This window comes from Rhincodon typus, chromosome 2 (assembly GCF_021869965.1).
Source record: "Rhincodon typus isolate 14 chromosome 2, sRhiTyp1.1, whole genome shotgun sequence".
Lineage (NCBI taxonomy): Eukaryota > Metazoa > Chordata > Chondrichthyes > Orectolobiformes > Rhincodontidae > Rhincodon > Rhincodon typus.
The window spans coordinates 45,695,176-45,709,971 of record NC_063333.1 but is presented as its reverse complement, the minus strand read 5'-3'; the positions used below and the strand labels follow the sequence as shown (position 1 = coordinate 45,709,971).

General features: G+C 39.2%; 1 protein-coding gene across 1 annotated transcript in view; it reads left to right on the top strand.

Moving 5' to 3' along the window:
• The window catches only part of mindy3 (MINDY lysine 48 deubiquitinase 3), a 68,605-nt gene that overhangs the window by 39,485 nt on the left and 14,324 nt on the right, over nt 1-14,796 (top strand). Inside the window, exon 10 of the mRNA XM_048607881.1 lies at nt 3,089-3,169. Coding sequence (XP_048463838.1) covers nt 3,089-3,169 — 81 coding nt within the window. The remainder of the gene's footprint in view (nt 1-3,088; nt 3,170-14,796) is intronic.

Genomic DNA, 14,796 nt, shown 5'->3' with positions numbered 1-14,796 from the left:
ACAAAGTGGTCTCCACATTGGCAAAACCAACACAGGCTGGGTGACCAGAAATCCAAACCTACATTACGTGCCAATTTTAACTTTTTGCTTTGTGCTGATGGTAATACAAAATCAATTCTTAAGAACACTTGATCATTTTTTTAAAAAAAAGTATAGGTGAAGAACTATTCTGTATAAACCTCATTTGAATGTCAACTTGTGTAACACTTGCATTCAATTCAAAATATAAAAGCTGTTGATGCAAAAACAGTTCAAAAGCTCAATCGTTGGAAGATTCTGGAATTTCCAATTCTTAAAAACGCCACTGAAGTATGAAATTTTATAGCAGTTTTTGTATTCATTTAAGGGATGTGAGCTTTGTTGGATGGGCCAGCATTTGTTGCCTGTCGCTAACTGACCTTTAGAACATAGTGGTGAGAGTTTGCAGCTTGGCCTCTGTCCACTCAAGCAAGCATTGTCTCCAACCTTCGACTTGACAATAGGTTGGGTGGTCTTCTTTCTGGTCTGGGGGCAATGTATGTTGACCAGTTTCCTGTTTGTCCTGTAGCTTAGCTTCATTCGAGTGGGAATCTTCACTGATATGTTGCAGTAAGGAAGATGGAGAAGAGTGCTAGTACAATGATGCAGTCTTGCTTGACCTCAGTTTGCATATTCTAGGCCTGTGGTGGATCCATTGGTGAAGATGTGGTCTAGCAGTGATTTACTTGTACTTTCAGTCTAGTCTACAGTATGTATTGCTTACGAAGTGGTCTCCACATTGGCAAAACCAACACAGACTGGGTGACCATTTTGTGGAGCATCTCTGCTCTGTAACAGCAATCTTGACCTTCCTTCCAGCTGTTTCCATTTCAATACACTATTTTCCCCTCGTGATGACATTTCTGTCCTGTGCCTGCTGCAGTGTTCCACCAAAGCTCAGCATATGCTGAGGGGACAACATTTCATTTTCCACTTAGGCACTGTACAGTCTTCAAGACTCAACATTGATCTCACAACCTCAGACCATGAGCTCTGTCCTCTGTTTTTATTCATACCAGTGCTTTGTTTGCATGGATTTGCTGTCAACAAAAATGACCCTGTGTTTTCAATTATTAACGCCTACCATTAACACTTATTCTTTCTATTTACCATGTCTACTAGATTAGCAGAGCCTTTGTCTTTGATCTGGGTGCCCTCACCATCTGTTTCATTTGCTGCTTCTCCCACTTTGTCAACTGCATAAAGAGCATCAGTTTCCCTTTTTGATTTTGAAAAAGTTATATTGGAGTTGAAACATTTAATGTTATTTGTTTCTTAACATGTTACAAGACTATGGACTTTCTCCAGCACTTTCATTTGATTGGAATAGAACTCCTCTTTCACCTAATCTGTTGCTTCTCAGGCTCAAGTGTATGCTGTAATAACTGATGCATTGTTTCTGGGTTAGGTTGAACCGAAGGGTTATTACACAAATTATCGAAAGAACTTCATCCCTCAGCATTATTTGGAATGCATTCTGAGCAGATACTTGTAGCAGTGGTTCAAAAATACTGCTACCTTTTTATTTTGGGCCTGTTTTCAAAAATCTATCAATGGAGGGGGAGAGACCATTTTCTATAAATCTGTGCCTATCTGTGCTTTTTATAATCAAAGCAATCATCGTCCAGTGCCTGCTGATGGTTAAGAAAGAGCGCTGTTAATTTCCAACACCTAAGAGCACCTGCAAGAAACTTGAAACCATCCAGGACAAACAGTCTGCTTGATTAGCTCCCCAGCTACCAATTTAAATGATCACAATCTCTGCTATCTACCATAGTAGCAGTGTGTACTGCCTACAGGACTGCTTCTAACATCGTGGCCTCTGCCACCTAGAAGGACATGGTCAGCAGATGCATGGGAACACTATCACATGCAAGTTCCCCTCTATGCCACACTCTATCCTGACTGATCCATCCTGCCATTTTTTTCACTGTCATTTAGTTAAAACTCCTGGATCTCCCTTCCCAGCAGCACTGTGGATCTATCCAACTCCCATGGACTGCAGTGGTTCAAGAAAGAGGCTTACTGTCTTCTTTTCCAAGTCAATTAAGGATAGATAATAAGTGCTGGCATAGTCAGCAATACCCACATCCCATGAGTGAACTAAAAAGAAAGGGACGGTCACTGCCTACCATCATTCTCAGGTAGTTATTTTTTACATGATCAAGTTGAGTTTGGGTAGCATGGAGAGAGAAGAGACAAAATCCGATTTCAGAGTATCTAGTCTCTTACTACTTGTTTTGGAAATTTGATTAGGAATGAGAGATTAAGATAAAAACAGATGAACGTAAATAGGAGCAGGAGTAGATAAAGACAGTGATGTGTATTATAGCATCGTAAAAAGAGATGGTAAAAATGTGGAAAGTTTTTAAAAATTGTAGTGCTAGTAAGAAATAGAGAAGTACTAGAGACTGAGGCAAGAAGTTGGGAGGAAGCCAATTAGAGTAATGTTATCTCCACAGCTTGATTCCAGATAAAGCTACTAATTAACACTTGACTTACCATGTCACACTATAGTACCTATCCGTCCACCCTGGAAAAAACAGCAAATGATAACAAAAAAGCAAGCAGCTAGCATGAAAGCAGTTGAAGACAGGACAGATGAAGGAAAACACCAACCAGATGCCACAGACCAATAACTGCATTCTCAGACTTGTCATGCCATGTTTAATAAATGGGTGATCAATTAATTACATAAAATTGGCTATGGTGGGATTAATGGCATACTTATCTCTTTGTCAGATGCAAGTGTTCCTACAGGTACTAATTAGACATTTTATGTTTGACTTCTGAATGTTGGAACTATTTTTTTCTGCTGAAAACTAGTTTGACCAGATTTAACTGTACAATAGAACTGAGGTGCATTTATTGTCAAGTTCAACAATTAGAAATGGGCTGTTTTATTGAAGGTTTGTATTATTAACTTTTAATTGCTTGCAGCCAATGTAAAGTGTCAGGTAACTTGAGCTATAAAAAGTTGATTATGCAGCTGCTATTTCATCAGTATAAGTCTTTTTATAGTGTTAAATGTACCTATGTTAGCTTTTAACATTCTGCAATTGAATTTTAGGTTGGAGCATTCCTGAAGTCTCCTAAATTTCCTGTTTGGATACTTGGCAGTGAAACTCATCTAACTGTATTCTTTGCAAAGGTAACTTGGACTGCTCTGATTAGAGAAATGCTGCTTTCCCTGAAGTCCCGCACTTTACATGTCCTCCTTTCTCAAATTTGCTTATCTGTGCAAAATAGGTGTACCTTTTTCACCCATTGCAAATCTAATCTTTGTCTCTAAAACTGTTGGTAGGCAAAAGAATAATAAACTTTATTTCTAGAATAGAAAGTGCACACTCCACATGTGTCTCATACTGAGCATGCATAGTTTGCATGGATTGTTGTTTGCAAAATTGACAATTTAGAAAGTTTTGAGGAATGTAACGGGTGTAAGTGGTTGAACTTTATGTTCCAAATACTTTGAGCACCAGATTTCACTTTTTCTGGATGCAGTGTACTGTGATAAAGCAATAGCATTTACAATTTTGGATGTTTGGAACGAAGTATGAATAGCGAGGTGAATTATTTTGTGGCTTATTTCCTTGTGGAGATGTCACTGAAAAGAGCAAACATTGAATGTAGTTAATCTTGGAAACATTACCTTAAGCAGAAACTGGGATTTTTCTTTCCAAAAGTACCATTTCCATTTTGTTTCTTCTTTTATCGGATATGGGTGGATGTGGTGTGTGTTTAACTTAATTACCATCACTTGTTGCCTGGTGAAGGTATCGATGACTTACCATTCAGAATTGCTGCTTCCTAATGTCATTTGATAAGAAATTTGAGGATTCTAATCCACCAGTGACCATTTAGTATAGGTCCAAATCAGAATGATGCATGACTTGGGAGGGAAACTTGCAGAGGTGGTTGCTAAAATATTGCTCCTGTTGTCCAATTTGATGGTTACAATCATTGGGTTGTGAGGGGCTGTTAGGGACAAGAAAATATTACGATCCTGGAGACTAGTTTTTATTCTTTGAAATCTGAAAAGCTATGTATTTACTAGAAGAATGAAATAAAAACTAAAGAACTTTATAGGACACAATCAAAGCACATGCATATTAATAATTGCATTCTATCTTACATAATTATTCAACCATGTGAACAGAGGGGCTATTTAAGCTGAAGTTGGTTGTCCCCTGAAGCTGCTCAGTGTGGTTGCTTTCCACAGCAGAAAGAGGAGTAAGGTCAGCTATGACAGGGCAACATTGGAATCCTCTGTGACTCTCAGTAGAGTCAACAGGGCGTGTTCTAATGCCAACACTCTTCTCTTTGCTGATTTGAGTGGACGTGCTCTGGAGATGAACTGGAGTAGCCAAACTGCTAGAAAGCTGCTCAGCTATGTTCAACTGAGACCAAAGACAAATGATGCTCGACATCATCATTTCGCATCCTGTTCCATAGAGGAGCACCAGACTCTTACAGGCCTACAAAGAGTTTAGTTTAATCGTGAACTTCAGGAAAACAAATGTCATGGCCTAAAATGTTGTCATGTCGCTATCAATCAACAATGTGGTTGCTTGGAATTGTAGAGGTTCACTATGTGCAACTATCTTTCACTTAATGCTGGTGACACAGTAAAGAGGTGAGAACTGTTATGTCCAAGCAGAATACAGATGTAGAACAACACCAACCCAACAGAACGTCAAACTGCAAGTCTACCAACCTTACATCCTCAGTACACCCTATATAATGAGACCCGACCAAGATGCTGAAAAAAGGAAAGACTGAACAGTTTCCATCTTCGCTGTCTCAGATGTGTCCTTGGAATCTCTTGGTAGGTTAGTTCACCAACTCAGAGGCCTATGGCATGGAAATTCCATCAGCGTAATTTAATTACTAAATGAATAAGATCTCTGCCAGCTTGGCCATGTTCATCAGGTGGGTGACAGACACATACCAACTTATTTTCTGTACAGTGAACTGGCCACTGGGACACAACCTACTGGCTGTCCGTGCCTTCGCTACAAGTATACCAAGTGAGATGTAAAGATGTGGGACATGTCCCTGACAAGAGAGGCAGCCCCTGACTGGTCATCCCTGTGGAGGCTGACTAACTAGAGGAGCATTAGAAGAAATTAGACAAAACAGAAAGCTAAGTTGGTCAAAAGAAGAGCCCAGAGAAAATAGAGATCAACAAGTCATGCACTTCTTCCTCGGTAGCAAATAGGTCAGACTGTCATGTAAGAGTGGAACTCGAAGACTGCCAGATATAACAGAGCTGACTACAAAGATGCAGACTATTATCTTGATAAAAAGCTGCCAAAGAAGGATGGTCTGGACGATACTTGGTACTGCAGTATAAATAGTATGTTCTGAGGTGATGTTAATCACCAAGTTTAATATCTGTGATTCTATTAATAGGTATATTTTCCACATGGATGATAAGTTTCGTAGCTCAGAACATTTAGTTCCAGAGGTTCTATGACTGAAGCCAAGGTCCTGTCAAGTTTGCAGTGCTATGTCCCTCTATTTTGTTATGTTATGATTTGCACATTTCTTTCTCAACCCTCTAAAACTTGATCTCTCGTACTTCTCAGTACATTTCCCTTCCAATGTTTTCTTCACTGTCTTTTGCTTGAAGATTCATGTGTACTATGAAGTATCTCTCCAAACCACCCCATCTCCCCGGCTCTCCCATTTGAGCTTACCTTTTTGTTCAGTGTTGGTATTTTTGATTCTTCTCTGTTGGACCTATAATTTGTGTAGCTCATTGTCTGTCTTCAAAACACTATAAAGCATTTATCAACTTTTCAGTTAGTGTTGAAATATAGCCACTATGGCATAAAAAATCCTAAGCAACACCTTGTGCGTAGCAAAGCAAGGCAAATGATAATGCAGTAACTGGCTAGCTAATCTCTCCTCCTGTCTTGAAATCTTGAATGGCAGTTTGGAGCAAATGGTTCTCTTCAGAATCTTTGTAAAGCTCTGGCTAGGTCACAACGGAATTATTTCATTTAGTTCTGGTTGCAATACTTTAGGAAGTAAGTGAGGATCAGGAATACCCCAAATGATATTTCTGAAAATGATTCCAGGGATAAGGGCTTTTAGTTTCGAGAATGAAGATGAGGTAGTTGAGGTTTGAAGTCACACTTAGAAGGAAGCAGACCAAAGATATTTTAATCTTTGTCATGGCTGCTGCAGAAAAGTTGTTTGCCCTCCATTGATAAAGTCCTCTTTTTTTTTTATCTTTATCACCTGCTTCACTTCACTTAGTTCAGTACTACTGTTGTGTTACTTGTGGTTTACACTCTATATTGGTATCCAGAACGATAAAGTCTATTAGTAAAATTTCGATCCTATTTTGTTACTGTAATATCTCTATCCTAACCATTCTGTCGCCACAACACCTGGTCTCCAAGAGTAGATCACTGCCATTTCCTTTTTCTGTGGTACTATTACCCTGTAGCTGTACATGTGACAAACATTCGGAAGCTTTTATGCTTCTGTATAATGGGTAGTAAAATGTTTATTTTTCACGTTTGTGTTATGATCCCAGCTAATGTTATTGCTGGACAAGTCGCATCCCAGACTGAAATCAGGCTTGACAGATGATGCATTGGCAGTTCCTACTATCTCTCACCCTTGACAGATGATGTTTTAATTCGGTAAATTGGTCTTTTACTGAAATGGAAGCAGTTCAGCAATTTTTTTTTAAAAACAAGAAGCATGAGAAATGAAGATAGAATAAACCAGACAATTTACATATAACATATTTCAAGATCTTCAACATGTGAAATATAATCCTGTTAATTTCAGAAGCACCCCTTGACAAAGCTCGCACCAGCAAATCCCTTTCTGTAACATTTTGATGTGTTCAATTTGACTTCAGCTCTGAGTCTATAAAATCTGATGGGTTCTTCTGTAAGCTTTCTTACATCCGAGCTCAAATGTTCTAGCCTCAAGTAATCTCTTCATGGTTTACCCACATAGTCCCAAAATGGAGCTGTCAGAAAATTCTTACTCTAACATAATGTATCCTCCTGGTTTCCAGAGCATCTTTACATATGAGGCCACCTTCAAAACTGCCCAAAATTGGAAGTAAGACTGAAAAGGTTACTGTCTAAGCTATGGGTGTTTCACTTAAGCTTAAAAAAAGTTCAGAAATTTCTAGCAGAATTCTTGAGGCACAATTGCTTACATTGCTAAAAAGCATGCCATGGCCGCAGAAACACTCAAGTTAATTATTGTTTCCTTCAGACATGCAGAAAAACCCATGTCACAACTTCAAAATCCATCAACCTAACACGATGTAGAATATATACGTAGATAAATCTCACCTTCTTCATTACACCAGTAACTTAGCTCAAATGAGTTTACAGGGAGCTCCTTATCGCTTGTCTGCTGTTCTGGATACTCATTGATACAAGAGTTCTTATCATTCAGTTCCTCAAGGAAATCCAATCTCCACTTCACTGTTATTAAAAAAAATGAAGTTAAAGTAGTAAGTATTTGCAATGTCAAGACATGATTTTATCCGCACAATGATGCGTAGTGGTTGCTGTGACCGATGCAGTCATGGACGGACACACCTGTAAAAGGTAGTGTACAACGTGGAGTCATCAGTTCTGTTGGTGTGATACTTGGTAATCAGTAGGAAGCCTCCTGGTCCATAACAAAAACAGAAATTGCTGGAGAAACTCAGGCCTAGCAGCATCTGTGGAGAGAAAGCGGAGTTAAGCAGGTTGGGGGAGCTAGGGCTTTTTTCATTGGAGCAAAGAAGGATGAGAGGTGACCTGATAGAGGTGTACAAGATGATGAGAGGCATAAATAGACTGGATAGCCAGAGACTTTTTTTCCCAGGGTTGAAATTACTATTACGAGGGGGCATAATTTTAAGGTGATTGGAGGAGGGTATAGGGGAGATGTCAGAGGTGGGTTCTTCACACAGAGTGGTGAGCGTGTGGAATGCGCTGCCGACAGTGGTAGTGGTGTCAGATACTTTAGAGACTTCCAAGTGACTCTTGGATAGGCACATGGAGGATAGTAAAATATAGGGTATGTGGGGTAGATTGATCTTAGTAGGATAATAGGTCGGCACAACATTGTCGGCCGAAGGGCCTGTACTGTGCTGTACTGTTCTATGTTCTATGTTTAATGTTTCGGGTTCAATGAACCTTCTTCAGAACTTGAGCTTCCTTGTCCATGTTTGACCTGATGCCAAGACATTGCATCTGGTCTGGAGTTAATGTTGAAGACTCTCTGGGCAGCAGCTCCTTGACTGTATACCTTGTGCTGCCAACTTTTGGATGATCTGTCCTGCAGGTGGGTCAGGGCATACCCAGGCATGGTGACATTTGTGCCTTGGACATTTTCTGTAAGGTATTATTGAAAGTATGATTACATCAGGTTGTTACTTGACTAGTCTGTGGAACAGCTGTCTCAATTTTGGCACATCCCCAGACATTTGTAGTGAAGATATCACATGGTCAAAAGGATATGTTTTGCCTTTGTATTGTAGTTTCTGGTGCTTAGCTTAATACCAGGTGGTCTGTACAGATTCTTTCTGTTCTTTAGAATTTGTAATGATTTGATAACAATGATTTTTTCCATTCATGGAATGTGGACTAGGCCAACATTTATTGCCCATCCCTGAATGCCTTTGATAAGGTAGATTTGAGCTGCCTTTTTAACCTCTTTGGTGCAGGTCTATCCTGAAAAGTATTGGGAATGTTCACAGGTCAGAAGGTGCTGTCTAAGGAGCCTTGAAGATCTCCTTGCAGATTTCTATGCAATTTCAGAGGGCACTTGAGAGTCAGCCACATTTTTGAGGTTCAAGACAATGGACAAATCCCTAAAGGACATATGTAAACCTGATGGATTTTTGCAATCAACAGTAATTACATGGTAATCTTTAAATTAGCTTTTCACTTACAGATTTTGAATTCAGAGTCCATTATCTGCCATGATGGGATTCAAATCCACGTACTGCAAATGTTAACCTGGAGTAATGGATTACTAGTCCAATGATATTACCATTATGCTATTGCCTTGCCTTACCTTGCCAGTGAATCTGATTGTGTACTCAACTTGAATTCAGTTATTTTTCTGGTTAATTTAGAAAACAAAGATGTAACAATGTTGAAACTTGACAGTTCCCGCTAAGGTGATACACGTGTGCTTACGCCTAAATTCATCCAGCAATCCAACCGATTAGATTAAACTCTAGGTGATAACAGCCTGCCACCACCAACATAGGGCAACCAAGGATGGCCAGTGAATGCAAATGAGAAGGTTGCAAGTGATGTCCACACCCTAAGGATGAAAGAAAATTTGGGTTTACATATCGTCATGACCAGACGGCATAAAAAGAAATGCCAAAGAAAATTGTGTTGTCTTCTCTATTTACATGTTTAACTTGTTTCTTTAAAAATTGACAACCTTTGTCAGAATCATAAAATGGCTGAGATTGTTCGTGTGATCTGTTTAAAAGGTTCTGAATCCCTGCATTTTATAAACACTAGCTAAATGTGGAAAGTATGGATTGGACGAAGCTGTCTGTACAGCTCTGTACAAAGGAAAACATCAAGACCTGTTACGATTAAATGGATGTTAATGTCTTTACAGTTACCTCATCACCTCTCAGTAAAAACTTATGGGATAGATACAATAAACTTAGCCTAATTACCTTTCACTTAGCCCACTGAGATGGACTCTGAACATCTGAAGGACGTATCTTTGTCACGTAACCAAAATCTGAGCTTGTTGAATTGCTTAAGCATATAATTCCTATACCTACCTCTGAGCAAGAAGTCCTGGGTTCAAGTTCCACCTATTCCAGAGGTGTGCCATAACACCTCTGGATGGGTTGATTTAAAACAATCTACAGTTCTGGGATTTGAAATCAGTTTCTGCTTAACCTCCATAGGGAGTGCAAGACTCCAGGTTGAGTTGGCAGCCTGCCTTAAGCCCTCCATCTGTCTTCAGTTGCTGGCTGGAAAGGAGCCTGCAAGGAGGAAAAGCTACTGTGCTCAGCTCACCAGGGAAGCAATTATTGGATATTGATTTCTGGGAAGGTCTAACTCGCATTGCTGTTTTTTTTTTTAAACTCTGGATTTACCAAAACTTGTAATTTCTAACCCATCTCCTCTCCTGTTCTTAATTTCAAATGTTTTGTTAATAAACTGTCTTTCATCTTTAATTTGTTAGCTGTATGTTTATTTCAAATATTGGGAGTCCAATACCCAGGGTTTATAGAACACCCTTTGGCCTATTTCAGTAAGGAATGTGGGGGGGAAATGGGAAATGGGAAACGAGCAATACGTTGCTGTCTCAGGCTTAAAATGCAGAAAAGCAATCATAATTCACCTTTTGTCTCTGACAGTGTAATAAATTTTGGATGATATTGCTGAATGAATTCAGTTTCATGCTTGGAGTTCTGATGAGAACCCAATTTGAATATGGCACACTATATATTTTGTGAATGTTTTGGTGGCTTAATTAGGCTTTCAGAAAGTTTTGAAATGTGGTCAAGATTTCCTTTTCATCAGTTCAGTTAATGTGGCCTGTGTTTTTGGTGCAGGACCTATTGTCAGAGTAATGTATATACTAAATATTTGTCCTAGCATTTATACCCACCTGTAAGTAATGATGGTCGGTTAATTAACTGGGGGAGGAAACTTCACAAATATCCCCATCTCCCATGTTGGGGAAGCCCAGCAATAGATGCAAAAATCAAGGCTGAAGAGTTTACAACCATCCTCAGTCAGAAATGCCAAATAGAACATCGACCTAATCCAGGCAGTTACCTACCCATCGGTCTAATCTTGATTATCACCAAACTGAAGAAAGGGATTGTCAGTAGCACAGTCAAGTGCTACTGATACTGTTCCCTGCATACCTGCTCCCTGATACTGTACATGTTCCACCAGCGCCTCTATTCTCCTGACCTCACTACAGCCTTGATCCAAGCATGGACAAAAATGCTGAACTAGAGGTTGAAATGCTGAACTTCAGAATAACTGCTTTTGACATCAAGGCAGCATTTGGCAGAGTATGGCATCAAGGACCCCTAATAAAACTGGAATCACTGGTAATCAAGGGAAAATTCTCCACTGGTTGAAGTCATGCCTTGTGCAAAGGAGGATGTTTGTGGTTGTTGCAGCTTACCATCTGAGCCCCAAGATATCACTGTAGACATTCCTCAGGATAGTGGCTTGATGCCCAGCCATCTACAGCTGCTTCATTGCTATCTCTCCCATTATCATTAAGTCAGAAGTAGGGGTGTTCATCAAAGATTACCATTTGTAATTCATCAGACAATAAAATATCCTTGTACTTGCACAGCAAGTCCTAAACAACATTCAGGCTTGGCCTGACAGGTAACAAGTAAAGTCCATAACACCAGGTCCCAGCAACAACTATCTTCCCAACAGGCAAATCTAACCATCTCCTTTTGACATTCAGTGCCGTACCATTGTTAAATCCCCATTATCAACATCTGTAGTTAACCACTGACCTGAAATTGAACGAGACCAACCTCATAAAATCTGTGACTACAAGAGCAAGTCAGAGGCTAGGAATTATGCAGTGATTAATGCCTTTCCTCTCTCCCCAGAGCCATGCATGTTCAAGTCTGTCATATGATGGAATACTCTCTACTTGCTTGTATATTTCATAGTTGCAACAACCCTGAGGGAGCTCAACGCCATTCACAGCAAAGTAGCCCACTTGGTTGGCAAACCATTCGCAAATTTCAACATTTATTCCCTCCAACACTGACGCAGCGGTGTGAGCCATCTACAAGATGCAGTGCAACATCATAACCAATCTCCTTCAATAGTAACTTTCAAATATCCAGCTTCTGCCACCTAGAAGGACAAGGGCAGCAGATACATAAGAACATCACCATTTGCATGTTCCCCTCCAACCCACCTGCCTTGGAAAAGTATTGCATTTCTTTCTGTCACTTGATCAAAATCCTGGAATGCCTCTGCAGTGTTGTGGGTGTACGTATTCCCCATTGACTGTATCGACAAGGCAAGACAGCTCGCCACCACCATCTCAAGGGCAGTTAAGGATGGGGAGTAAATACTGGCTTAGCTACTGATGCCTATATTGCAAAAATATTGGTTACTGAGAATAAGAATAGGAATGGATTTACATGTGGCAGAAGCATTTTTTTCAAAAATATATGCTAGGTGATTAAGCCACATTTGCATCTTGGAGAATGAAAAATGAATATTCCATTGTCTATGCAGTGTTTATAAAGAGTACAGTAAATGTCCAAATTTGAAAGTTGTTTATTTCTGAAAGATTGCTTGCAGTGAAAGTGGATTTCCAATGGACAATCTAAATTACCTAGGCTGAACATCTTAAATGTTCAGAATCTGATCTTGATGGTTCCAGAAAGAAGACTTTGACTCGATTGTAATCTTTCAATTTTTATGTATATTGCTATTGTAAATCATTATTAAATTATAACAGTTTAGGTTAAAAGCATATAATCTATGTCACCATGAACTGAACAAGTTAGTGACATTTTAGTCTCGTCTCCAGTATGTCTAAGGTGCCCAATAGCCTTTTGTTATTGTAAGGCAAAGACATGCTGTCACAGTTGTTACATCATATAAAATTAATGATAGTGCTGACAGAGATGAAACCAATCTGTAGTATCAAGTTTCTCTCTCTTCAATTGTGTTGAGTAATCTCCTCAAGTAGGCTTTTGATGTTGGTGGGAATTAATGAGTTTTACATCCCTGCATTGTCACTACTGATGGTTAAAGGGTCTTTCTCTTCCAAAGAAATCTCACCTTTGACCTTAATAGGGATGCACTAGATTGATTTTCAGGTAAGGCAAGTTGGAGAGAAACACCAGAGGCCAGAACATTTTTAAGGTGGCTTTCTGCAACAATTCATTGCTGTCTGCCATAAAATTAATAGTTTTGCAGCAAGGAGATGTATTTTCTGAGAGTGTTGGTTGCTGGGAATAAAAATAGGAATGGATTTACATGTGGCAGATGCCTTCTGTTTTACTTTTGCCTCATAAGGCATTGTATTAGAGGTCATCTGGAAATGTTACTCTTAATAATGGTATGGAGTACTCCTTAACTATGATGGTATTATTTAACCCAACAATAAACTCATTGTTTATGACAGTTGTAGTGCATAAAAATTAGTGCATAAAAATTAGTGCAATGTGTTTCTGTTCATGAGCACTAAATGGAATTTTTTAATACTGCTTTCACTTTTACCCTCAATTACTGAGCCACATTCAACCCTTCAGATTTTTGTCAAAAACAAGTTAGTGTGCATTATGAACAATAGCATCTAGCTGTTTATTGCTTCTAGTCTCTTGAGAGAAGTATTTTGTCTAAATTGAATCAAGTGCCCAAGTGGTTAGATTACAATTGTAAATTTTTAAAGAACTCATTTTCCAAAACAGATTTAAAGAGGAAATTTAGCACCTCTTGATTTTTCTTTACAAGTAAGTGCATTAAAAAAACTAAAAACAACTGCCTTGAGTTCTGTGCAGTCTGCTTGAAAACACTACTGCTGCTGCTTTAAACACTGAAACTGTAATTATTTTATGTTATTTCCATGATCAATTCCTGGGCATTATAATATGATGATGGCATTCACAAAGATGAGCTGTCAGGTCCAATTGCACAGCCAGTCTCCATGCAAGTGTGAAATGCCTTCCTTTAAAGGCAGACTGTTCATGGAACAAACCAAGTCTTTTTTGTGGTGTGTATTTTGGGAACATTGAAGTTCTTTCATGGAATATGAACATCTCTGTGACTAATTTAGTGTCCATTCTAAATGCCTTTGAGGTTGTGGCTGTCAGCCAGGTTCTTGAAGCACTGCTGTCCATGTGGTGTAGGAACATCCATATGAATGAGAATATTCTCATTGATCACGTGAGGTTTCAAGTCAGGTTGATGTTGGGGGGATCTTGCAGGTGGTCGTCTTCCATGTGTCTGCTGCTCATGATGTTCTAAATAGTAGAGGTTTGGAATGAGTTGTCAAAAGTGGCTTGTCAGTTTTGTTGGAGTGCATCTTGTAGATTGTATGTACTGTTGCCACTGTGTGCCGGTAATAGTGGTAATGAACATTATACACGGTGGAAGGGAGTACCAATTAAACATACTGCACTATCCTGAATGATATTGGTTCTGTACTCATCTAGTCCAGTGGAGAGTATTCCTTCACACTCCTGATTTGTGCATTGTGGATGGTGGACAGGCTTTGGAGAATTGAGTGGGGAGTTACTCATTACAGAAGTTCTAGCTTCAGACCCACATTTGTAGCTGCAGTATGATTATGGCTGGTCCATTTGAGTTTCTGGTCCAGAATATCAATAGTGAGGGATTCTGTAATAATGTCATTGATCTTGGCCGACAAGAAAGAATCTAACCGCCACTCCTTGACATTCAATGTCTGGTATTTAAGTGACATAAGTGTTACTTAACACTTCTAAGCCCCAGCCTAAATGCTGTCCAGTTCTTGATGCGTACACAGCCTGCTTCAGAACTTGAGGAAGCCACAAATGATGCTGAGCATATTTTTATTTAAAATATTACATTTATTTCAGTTTGAAAAGATTTGCTTGCTTTACTTTGATCATCTGTCTTCAGTAATTGTTCCTCAGTGGACCTACTGGAATGACATTTTGTATTCAGCAGAGGCCATACCTACTCCAAATAACCTTTCCTGGCTCTCAATAGATTTCCAAAAGGTCTTAGCTAATTTCAAGAAAACTGTCTGCTGTAAATAGTAAGTCATTTT